Below are 12,302 nucleotides of genomic sequence, written 5' to 3'. Positions count from 1 at the left end.
AACCTTATAATGTCTTAGAAATCAAAACTTACTGTATATGGGCTGCATGATGCCAATATAGGCTATTGATTATTTGAAAAATATATCAAAAAAGGTTTCACTCTGTTCCTTGCATAGGCTGTTCTCTCAACATCAAGTGATCATATTTTCACTCATCAGACTATTCTCAATTTAATCATGTGTTTAACAATAACTTTTCTTAAATTTAGAATGGCCCATTGTCAAATTGGCAGGAAGAGGGGTAGGGGAGAAATACATGACATCTGTATGCACTGGAATAGCGAAAGGATGCTACTTCCCTGCTTTTTCGTTTTTCACTCATGCAGGGTAGGCTACTCCGGTTATTTCACTCCACACATCAACCACTGTTTGAGGAGCATGCAGCCTCTAGCTGCTTGACAGGTGATATTCTGCCCAAACTCTGTATGCCATGGGCTCTCCATCCAATTTGGGAAACCAAGTGAAATCTTTTCGGGAACATCGAGACCAAAGATACATATTTCACTAAACTCTGCACACTCAAGAAAGGAATGAAGGAGAGAGGGGAGGAGATGGAAACGCATGGTGGGGAGATATTGTGTAGCTAAAGGAAATATGTTTGCCTAATAATTATGAAAATAGAAAAAAATTCCCTATTACTAGGTTATTAAATATCAAATACAAATTCACTGTAAACCTCCCTGCACAATCAATAAACAATCAATGAACCAACAAGCATCGCCTAGGCCTATACGTTTTCTCCCAGACTCGTGGATAGAAAGTTTGGAGCAGTTGCATAAAGTAGGTAAACAGTCCATCCAGTATGCATAACAATACAGTCCACACTCAAAGGCGATTACTTAAAGACATCTTAAATCAGTTTTTCTTTATGTTTCCTGCTGCGCATAATATGCAGTAGGCTATGCATTGTACAATGGCGCAAACTTTATTTTAATTCAGTTATTTTGGGGGGGGGGGGGGGCTTAGGCTCATATATAAGCCAATGCATAAGCTCTAATATGCATATGGGGTTTATAATTAATCATCACCTTAGAAAGCGCAGTCCATTTTGTTGTGTTAGTCTTTGAAACAACATCCACAATGACCATGTTTTTCACTCAGTTTCAACCTCTTTCATCAAATTGATCAATCACAGCGAGGTGAGTTTTAAAAGCACCTACTTTTTTGATGTAATTTCTGATTGAATTTGCATGGATGTCGGAGTGGTTAGAGGGACAATAGAGCCATGAGTACCAGGCCACTATGTCATGGTTGTAAATGTAAATTACCAACTCTGGTGCTGCTACTGTAAAGATGTGAATGGTAGATTGATGCTGCAAGAGTTAAGGCAAGAATGAGTGCTGATGCAAGTTGACGGAGCTAACCATAAAAGAGTAATAATGGTTATGATTTATTATAGCTAATGTTAAGTATGAGGGGCTGATTTATGTAATGCAAAGGCAAAATCAAAATCATTGTGCTGATGTTGCTCTCGCTACTGTCAATATAATGTACAGTTATGAAAATACAGTGCCTTTGGAAAGTATTCAGACCCCTTGACTTTTTCCACATTTTGTTAACTCACAGCATTATTCTAAAATTGATTAAATAAACAAACATCTCATCCTGTTTCCATTGATCATCCTTGAGATGTTTCTACAACTTGATCCGAGTCCACCTGTGGTAAATTCAATTGACTGGACATGATTTGGAAAGGTACACACCTGTCTATATAAAGGTCCCACAGTTGACAGCCCATGTCAGAGCAAAAACCAAGCCATGAGGTCGAAGGAATTGTCTAGGCACAGATCTGGGGAAGGGTACCAAAACATTTCTGCACCATTGAAGGTCCCCAAGAACACAGTGGGCTCCATCATTTTTAAATGGAAAGAAGTTTGGAACCACCAAGACTCTTCCTAGAGACGGCCGCCCGACCAAACTGAGTAATCGGGGGAGTTGGGCCTTAGTCAGGTAGGTGACCAAGAACCTGATGGTCACTCTGACAGAGCTCCAGAGTTCCTCTGTGGAGATGGGAGAACCTTCTAGAAGGACAACCTTCTCTGCAGCACTCCATCAACCAGGCCTTTATGGTAGAGTGGCATGATGGAAGCCACTCCTCAGTAAAAGACAGCCTGCTTGGAGTTTGCCAAAAGGCACCTAAAGACTCTCAGACCATGAGAAACAAGTTTCTCTGGTCTGATGAATCCAAGATTGAACTCGTTGGCCTGAATACCAAGCGTCACGTCTGGAGGAAACCTGGCTCCATCCCTACGGTGAAGCATGGTGGTGGCAGCATCATGATGTGGGGATGTTTTTCAGCCGCAGGGACTGTGATTGGTGCGACGACAAATGTAGTAGTCAGAATGGATCACTTATAAGGGCACAAGTTGAGACCCAGATGCAGACACTGAAGGCAGATGGTTTGAGTCTTTATTATTTATTAATAATCCAAAAGGGGTACGCAAGAGAATGGTCGTGGACAGACAAAAGGTCATAACCGGTTCAGAGTCCAGGAGGTACAGTGTGGTAGGAAGGCTCGAGGTCAGGGCAGGCAGAATGGCCAGGCAGATGGGTACAGAGTCCAGAAAATGGTCAAAACCGGGAGGACTAGCAAAAGAGAATAGAAAAGGCAGGCGCATGGGAAAAACACACTGGTTTACTTGGAACATACAAGGCAAACTGGCACAGACAGACAGAAAACACAGGGTTAAATACCCAGGGGATAATGGGGAAGATGGGTGACACCTGGAGGGGGTGAAGGCAAGCACATGTGAAACCAATCAGGGTGTGACATCACAATTTAATTAAATATCTCGATTTGTAGCGAACTTCAAAATAATTCACCATGGGGATCAAACTTGATCAAAATAAACTCATTTAAATAATGTGTTTGGCCATTCTGACAATCGTTATTTACACTCACGTGAGCCTAGAACAACAGATTCCAACAGGCGGATGATCTCTGGGAACTAATACACCAAAGAATCCGTTCCCAGCGGAGTGCCCAGATCCCTCATTGAGAAGAACAAAGATCTACGTTAGCCGTGCCGAACCGATCCCATATCTGGGTTAACACCGAAGGGTGCAGTCTAGGATCTCCCCTGGAAATATCTGCCAAGATACTTTAACCTGAGTGACAGGAATTGCACACTGCTCCATATGAGCAGATAACGGGCCAGTTTAAGGGGAGGGTTTGGCCGGGGGGGCTTTACTTAACTCATCGCGCTCTAGTGACTCCCTGTGGTGGGCCGGGCCCCTGCAAGCTGACCTTGGTCATTAGTGTTTCCTCTGACACATTGGCGCAGCTGGCTTCCGGGTTAAGGCGGGACCACACAAATAGCCAGCTTTTGAAGCAGACAGGCATTAGGACCTCGGGGACCATTGACATAATGACACCACAACAATCAGTATGGCGCCAACAAAGATGGTCGACTCGCTTCGAGTTCTTAGGAAACTATGCCGTTTTTAGTTTTTTGATGTGTTATTTCCCACATCGTTACCTCAGGAAATCTTAAGTCTTATTACATACGGCCGGGAAGAACTATTGGATATAAGAGCAACTTCAACTTACCAACATTACGATCAGGAATATGACTTTCCCGAAGCGGATCCTCTGTTTGGACCACCACCCAGGATAATGGAGCTAATTCCAGTAGGCAATCCAAAACAATGACGGCGTAGAAGACTTACACATTGTACACCACTCCCGAGTATACTACTAGCCAAAGTTCAGTCGCTTGACATCAAGGTAGATTAAATTTGAGCAAGGGTTCACTTCCAGAGAGACATCAGAGATTGTAACATTCTCTGTTTCTCAGAAACATGGCTCTCTCGGAATATGTTGTCGGAAACGGTTTAGCCACCGCGCTTCTCCATGCATCACGCTGACAGAGATAAACACTTCTCTGGGAAAAGGAAGGGCGGGGGTGTATGCGTTATGATTAACGAATCATGGTGTAATCATAACAACATACAGGAACTCACGTCCTTCTGCTCACCGGATCTAGAATTCATTACAATCAAGTGCCAGCCATTTTAACTACCTGGAGAATTCTCGTCAGTTATAGTCACAGCTGTGAACATCCCCCCTCAAGCAGACACCAAGACGGCCATCAAGGAACTTCACTCGAAACTATATGCAAACTGGAAACCATACATCCTGAGGTTGAATTTATTGAAGCTGGGGATTTTAACAAAGCAATTTTGAGAACAAGTCTACCTAAATTCCTACAGCATATTGATTGCGCTACACCCACGTGCAACACACTCGACCACTGCTACTCTAACTTCCGTGATGCATACAAAGCCCTCACCCGCTATCGCATCGGCAAATCCGGCCATGACGCCATCCTGCTCCTTCCGACTTATAGGCAAAAACTCAAACAGGATGTACTAGTGACGAGAAACAGTCAACGCTGGTCCGACCAATCAGAAGCCACGCTTCAAGATTGTTTTGATCACGCGGACAGCCTCAGAGAACAACATCGACCTATACGCTGACTCGTGAGTGCATTTATAAAGAGGTGCATTGGAGACGTTGTACCCACTGTGACTATTAAAACCTACCCTAACCAGAAACCGTGGCTGGACAGTGGCATTCGCGCAAAACTGAAAGCGCAATCCACCGCGTTTAACCATGGAAAGATGTCTGGGAAAATGTCTGAATATAAACAGAGTAGCTTTTCCATCTGCAAGGCAATCAAACAAGTGAAATGCCAGTACAGGGAGAAGGTGGAGTCGCAATTAAACGTCTACAGGACATCACGGACTACAAAAAGAAATCCAGCCATGTCAATGGACACTGATCTCACGGTTCCAGACAAACTAAACACCTTCTTTGACAACTTTGAGGATAATACAGTGCCACCGTCGCGGCCCTCTAACAAGGACTGTGCCCCCCCCCCCGCCCCTCCCTCATTCTCCGTGGCTGACATGAGTGAAACATTTAAACGTGTTAACCCTCGCAAGGCTGCTGGTCCAGACGGCATCCCGAGCCGCGACCTCATGCGCAGACCAGGTGGCTGGTGTGTTTACGGACATATTCAATCGCTCCCTGTCCCAGTCTGCTGTCCCCACATGCTTCAAGATGACTACCATTGTTCCTGTACCCAAGAAGGCAAAGATAACTGAAATAAATGACTACCCCGTAGCACTCACTTCTGTTTGAAATGCTTTTACAGATTAGTCAAGGATCATATCACCTCCACCTTACTGGCCATCCTTCCCGAACCCACTTCAGCTTGCATACCGCCCCAACAGGTCCACAGACGACGCAATAGCCATCACACTGCACACTGCCCTATCCCATCTGGACAAAAGGAATACCTATGTAGGAATGGTGTTCATTGACTATAGCTCAACATTCAACACCATAGTACCCTCCAAGCTCATCATAAAGCTGGAGGCCCTGGGTATCAACCCTGCCCTGTGCAATTGGGTCCTGGACTTTCTGACGGGCCGCCCCCAGGTTTTGAAGGTAGGAAACATCTCCACTTCGCTGATCCTCAACACTGGGGCCCCACAAGGGTGCGTGCTCAGCCCCCTGCCTTACTCCCTATTCATCCACGACTGTGTGGCCATGCACGCCTCCAACTCAATTATCAAGTTTGCAGACGACACAACAGTAGTGGGCTTGATTACCAACAGCGACGAGACAGCCTACAGGTAGGAGGTGACGGCACCGGAGTATAAATACTTATGTCCGAGCCAAAACCTCCTGAGTGTGTTTCTACCCCAGGCAAACATGACAGTATCTTTAATTTTCATTGTGAAATCACATGCCGTTGGGCACATTCAGATGTTCAAACTCGGTTGCTTAGCCTTTTTGAACTTACTCTTACAACTGACTATCTTACTCAAGCAAGGCAACATTAGCTTCACAAGCGGAGCAGAAAGTAGTTAGCTTTTAGCAAACACAAAAAAATTTTTAGTCTTACCTCCACTGTACCCGCACCCCACCCACACATTATTCCCTGAATCTTTTCTACCATGCCCAGAAATCTGTTCCTTTTATTCTCTGTCCCCAACGAACTAGACGACCAGTTTTACTAGCCTTTAGCCTTACCCTCATCCTACTCCACCTCTGTTCCCCGGGTGATGTGGAGGTTAACCCTGGCCATGCGTGTCCCCAGACACTCTCATTTGTTGACTTCTCTAATAAAAAAAAAACGTGGTTTCACGCATGTTAACATAACCCCCCTCATCTCCCAGCTGTGCCCTGGACACCATATGTGAATTGATTGCCCCCCATCTATCTTCAGAGTTCGTTCTGTTAGGTGATCTAAACTGGGATATGCTTAACACCCCAGCAGTCCTACAATTTAAGCTAGATTCCCTCAATCTCACACAAATGATCAAGAAAACCACCAGGTACAACCCTAAATCCGTAAACATGGGCACCTTCATAGATATTATCCTGACCAACTTGCCCTCTAAATACACCTCTGCAGTCTTCAATCAGGATCTCAGCGATCACTGCCTCATTGCTTGCATCCGCTATGGGTCCGGGGTCAAACGACCACCCATCATCACTGTCAAACGCTCACTAAAACACTTCTGTGAGCAGGCCTTTCTAATCGACCTGGCCCGGGTATCCTGGATGGATATTGACCTCATCCCGTCAGTCGAGGATGCCTGGTCGTTCTTTAAAAGTAATTTCCTCACCATCTTAAATAAGCATGCCCCTTTCAAAGAAATGTAGAACTAAGAACAGATAAAGCCCTTGGTTCACTTCAGACCTGACTGCCCTTGACCAGTACAAAAACATCCTGTGGTGGACTGCAATAGCATCGAATAGTCCCCGCGATATGCAACTGTTCAAGGAATTCAGGAACCAATACACGCAGTCAGCCAGGAAAGCAAAGGCTAGCTTTTTCAAACAGGAATTTGCAACCTGTAGCTCTAACTCCCAAAAGTTTTGGGACACTGTAAAGTCCATGGTGAACAAGAGCAGCACCTCCCAGCTGCCCACTGCACTGGGACTTAGTAACACAGTCACCATCGATAAATCCATGATAATCAAACATTTCAATAAGCATTTCTCTACGGCTAGCCATGCTTTCCTGCTGGCTACCTCAACCCCGGCCAACAGCTCCGCACCTCCCGCAGCTACTCGCCCGAGCCTCACCAGCTTCTCCTTCACCCAAATCCAGATAGCAGATGTTCTGAAAGAGCTGCAAAACCTGGAACCGTACAAATCAGATGGGCTAGACAATCTGGACCCTCTCTTTCTAAAACTATCCGCCGTCTTTGTTGCAACGCCTATTACCAGTCTGTTCAACCTCTCTTTCGTATCGTCCGAGATCCCTAAAGATTGGAAAGCTGCAGCGGTCATCCCCCTCTTCAAAGGGGGAAAAACTCTAGATCCAAACTGTTATAGACCTATATCCATCCTGCCCTGCCTTTCTAAAGTCTTCGAAAGCCAATTTAATAAACAGATCACTGACCATTTCGAATCCCACAGTACCTTCTCCCTAATGCAATCCGGTTTCCGATCTGGATTTCCACGCTCAAGGTACTAAACGATATCATAACCACCATCGATAAAAGACAATACTGTGCAGCCGTCTTCATTGACCTGGCCAAGGCTGTCGACTCTGTCAATCAACGTATTCTTATGGGCAGACTCAATAGCCTTGGTTTCTCAAATGACTGCCTCGCCTGGTTCACCAACTACTTCGCAGACAGAGTTCAGTGTGTCAAATCGGAGGGCCTGTTGTCCGGACCTCTGGCAGTCTCTATGGGCCAGACAAGCTTCAATGCCATACAACACTCCTTCGTTGGCCTCCAACTGCTCTTAAATACTAGTAAAACCAAATGCATGCTTTTCAACCATTCGCTGCCCCCACCCGCCTAGGATCACTACTCTGGACAGTTCTGATCTAGAATTATGTGGAAAACTACAAATACCTAGGTGTCTGGTGAAACTGTAAACTCTCCTTCCGGACTCACATCAAACATCTCCAATCCGAAAGCAAATCTAGAATCGGCTTCTTATTTCACAACAAAGCCTCCTTCACTCACTCTGCAGTTACTGCACTTTTACTGCAGTTACAAAACTGCAAATTCTTTTTGTAAACAAAGAAAATATTGGCCACAAAATCAACATGTTTTTAGGCAATTTGAGTCTGTGGACTTGAAACCCATTGAAAGCATGTGGTTTTAATTGAACAGGGCAGACCTGTGTTTTTGTGTGTTTCCAATTTCCACAATCCAGCTCTTCAGCATCCTCTCATTAAACGGCCTGCTGCACTGGTCTGCACTGCCAGGGCATTATCAGTGCCCATGGTCTTCCAATGCCTCACAATTTAAACCAAGCGCCAGGATGTTAACTAGATGCGTACACAATACAACTTAACTACATATTATAGACCCTTCAGAAGACCAAGTCCACCACCTAAATTGTAATTTTAAAATACAGAACATATATGCTAATTGTTATACATTCAAAACGATTATGCAATGTGCTATAGGCTAATGCAAGGGTGCAATCATCATTGCCAAGTTTGACTTACACTGCTATTTTGTCCGGACGAATGCACCATGGCTTGGTTATGAGCTGAATCCCCGGTGAGTGCGAACGTAGAACTAATGAGTTTCAACTCATCATGTTGCCCCGGGGTTGAGGCATCTTCACTGTTCCATCGGAAACCGGACCAAGTTGCTCTGCTCTCCGCCGTCTGCAAGCTACGCTTTCGTCTCCTTCCACGGCTCCTAAAACTTGCTCCAACCTTGTTTTTTGATAATTCACGTCGTTTAAGTCTATTTTCTCTTCCAAAACAATTAATCGTATTATGTCTAGTGTTATTGACGGATACTTTATTGAGGGTGGCAGATGGAATATATATGCCCGAGCCACTTTGATGCTGATAAAGCTCCTCAGAACTGGAAAGTTTCTCCCTGCTCTGACGTTTTTCAAATCCACGGCTGTATGATTTATTTGCAAAGTGCTGCTCGGAGTTACGCACCGAAATGACCTCCCCATCACCGGAGACGCGCGCTAAATATTCCGCAACTTTGACTTCTTTACATCTGCCATTAAAGGGGTGACAACGTGGTGACTTCTCTGCTAACCCCACAATTTCACCCTCTGGTACTTTTCCAAATGGGTCAAATACCACTTCAGAGAGTTCACGGGGAGCCGGCTTGATAACGGGGAGTTGGCATAATGGAATGCACCTTATCTCCGTTTTGATCAAGTCCAGGGTGGAAGTTAGGGTAAAGAGCCACATCCACATAGCAATGTAACAATAAGAGCAGCAGCCGGGTATGGTTGCCTCCATCCTTGGTTAAAGTTAGTCCGCTTTGAATTGTGTCTTGTAGATAATAGAATACTTTTTAGGGTTTGATTATTATCTGTTGAATCGTTCGTTTCGGGAACGTAGGTTGATACGGTGCGCGAAGAAGTGCTCAAACAAGTAGTGATGCAAACGATGCACTGAGGAGGAGCTGGCGGTTAGATTCAGTCATGATAGGAAAGAAAAGAGAGGGGCTATATTTCCCATGTGCTTTCTTCCACATGATCTCAACCACGATAGAAAAAGAATGATTGGAACATATTTACCATGATTACATTTCCATTTGAGGTGACTTACTGTTTAGGGGAATTTAGTCTCTGGATAACATAGAAAATTAGAAATGATTTTAGTCATATTTTAATAAGGAACAGCCCTTAAAACATACTGATGCATTGTTAATGATGCACTCCATTGGACCAATTGATGCATATAGGCTGCTTAATTTTTGTCAAGAAATTTTGGCTACACTTTCAAATCAACTTAGCCCATGTATTTATTTTTGCTTAGAGCAGTCATTGGGGACCTTAACTATGTCCACACTTTGTATTGTCATTAATATGTCATTAATAGACCAATATAAGACATGTGTTCATAATTTGCAATTCCTTATTAGTATATTACATTTTCAAACGCAAGTAACATGGGTAAGAGTTATGATAGATCACTTATAAGGCATTTCTTAATGAATAGTAAATCAATAAATCATAATTATATTCATATAACATTTTAATACCCCTGTTCAAAATAATCTATCTTGTCAATGTCATTCTTACAAGCGCATTTATAAATCATTAGTAAAAAATAACCCTCCCTTGATATCTTTTCATTTTCTATCAGAATGGACGGTTAACTGAGCAAAGAGCATCAGATATTCAGCAGTAACATTCCTTCAGACAGCAATATGTAGATAGTGACTCAAGGATATTATCCTGCCCATCACCGTGTCATTTGCTCCGGACTTTCAACTTAGTTAATGCCATGGAATTACAAGTGTTGAAATAATAATGTGAAATACAGTGCACTCTTGTAAAAAAAAGAGTGTTATCTAGAACCTAAAGGGGTTCTTCAGCTGTCCCATTTAAATAACTGTTTTTGGTTCCAGGTAACACAATATTGGGTTCAATGTAGAACCCTTTCCACATGGAACCCAAAAGGGTTCTACCTGGAACCAAAAACGTTTCTACCTGCAACCAAAAATGGTTTTCCTAGGGAGACAGCCCAATAAAAACTGTTTGGGATAGGGTGCAGCATTTTCCCGTTTGGATGAAACGCGTGCCCAGAGTAATCCTCCTGCTACTCTGGCCCAGAAGCTAATATATGCATATTATTAATAGTATTGGATAGAAAACACTGACGTTTCTAAAACTGTTTGAATGATGTCTGTGAGTATAACATAACCCCAGACCTGACTGCCCTCGACCAGCACAAAAACATCCTGTGGCGGACTGCAATAGCATCGAATAGTCCCCGTGATATGCAACTGTTCAGGGAAGTCCGGAACCAATACACGCAGTCAGTCAGGAAAGCTAAGGCCAGCTTCTTCAGGCAGAAGTTTGCATCCTGTAGCTCCAACTCCAAAAAGTTCTGGGACACTGTGAAGTCCATGGAGAACAAGAGCACCTCCTCCCAGCTGCCCACTGCACTGAGGCTAGGTAACACGGTCACCACTGATAAATCCATGATTATCGAAAACTTCAATAAGCATTTCTCAACGGCTGGCCATGCCTTCCGCCTGGCTACTTCAACCTCGGCCAACAGCTCCGCCCCCCCCGCAGCTCCTCGCCCAAGCCTCTCCAGGTTCTCCTTTACCCAAATCCAGATAGCAGATGTTCTGAAAGAGCTGCAAAACCTGGACCCGTACAAATCAGCTGGGCTTGACAATCTGGACCCTCTATTTCTGAAACTATCTGCCACCATTGTCGCAACCCCTATTACCAGCCTGTTCAACCTCTCTTTCATCTCGTCTGAGATCCCCAAGGATTGGAAAGCTGCCGCAGTCATCCCCCTCTTCAAAGGGGGAGACACCCTGGACCCAAACTGTTACAGACCTATATCCATCCTGCCCTGCCTATCTAAGGTCTTCGAAAGCCAAGTCAACAAACAGGTCACTGACCATCTCGAATCCCACCGTACCTTCTCCGCTGTGCAATCTGGTTTCCGAGCCGGTCATGGGTGCACCTCAGCCACACTCAAGGTACTAAACGACATCATAACCGCCATCGATAAAAGACAGTACTGTGCAGCCGTCTTCATCGACCTCGCCAAGGCTTTCGACTCTGTCAATCACCATATTCTTATCGGCAGACTCAGTAGCCTCGGTTTTTCGGATGACTGCCTTGCCTGGTTCACCAATTACTTTGCAGACAGAGTTCAGTGTGTCAAATCGGAGGGCATGCTGTCCGGTCCTCTGGCAGTCTCTATGGGGGTGCCACAGGGTTCAATTCTCGGGCCGACTCTTTTCTCTGTGTATATCAATGATGTTGCTCTTGCTGCGGGCGATTCCCTGATCCACCTCTACGCAGACGACACCATTCTATATACTTTCGGCCCGTCTTTGGACACTGTGCTATCTAACCTCCAAACAAGCTTCAATGCCATACAACACTCCTTCCGTGGCCTCCAACTGCTCTTAAACGCTAGTAAAACCAAATGCATGCTTTTCAACCGGTCGCTGCCTGCACCTGCATGCCCGACTAGCATCACCACCCTGGATGGTTCCGACCTAGAATATGTGGACGTCTATAAGTACCTAGGTGTCTGGCTAGACTGCAAACTCTCCTTCCAGACTCATATCAAACATCTCCAATCGGAAATCAAATCAAGAGTCGGCTTTCTATTCCGCAACAAAGCCTCCTTCACTCAAGCCGCCAAGCTTACCCTAGTAAAACTGACTATCCTACCGATCCTCGACTTCGGCGATGTCATCTACAAAATGGCTTCCAACACTCTACTCAGCAAACTGGATGCAGTCTATCACAGTGCCATCCGTTTTGTCACTAAAGCACCTTATACTACCCACCACTGCGA

At 44.7% G+C, this 12,302-nt stretch overlaps 1 protein-coding gene across 1 annotated transcript in view; it reads right to left on the bottom strand.

Annotated features, from left to right (window-relative positions):
- The window catches only part of LOC109898856 (VPS10 domain-containing receptor SorCS1-like), a 116,416-nt gene that overhangs the window by 79,573 nt on the left and 24,541 nt on the right, over positions 1-12,302 (bottom strand). Inside the window, exon 2 of the mRNA XM_031835001.1 lies at positions 8,493-9,122. Within this exon, the coding sequence (XP_031690861.1) occupies positions 8,493-9,122 (630 nt within the window). The remainder of the gene's footprint in view (positions 1-8,492; positions 9,123-12,302) is intronic.

This window comes from Oncorhynchus kisutch, linkage group LG11 (assembly GCF_002021735.2).
Source record: "Oncorhynchus kisutch isolate 150728-3 linkage group LG11, Okis_V2, whole genome shotgun sequence".
NCBI classification, from domain to species: Eukaryota; Metazoa; Chordata; class Actinopteri; order Salmoniformes; family Salmonidae; genus Oncorhynchus; species Oncorhynchus kisutch.
This window is presented reverse-complemented; position numbering and strand designations above follow the sequence as displayed.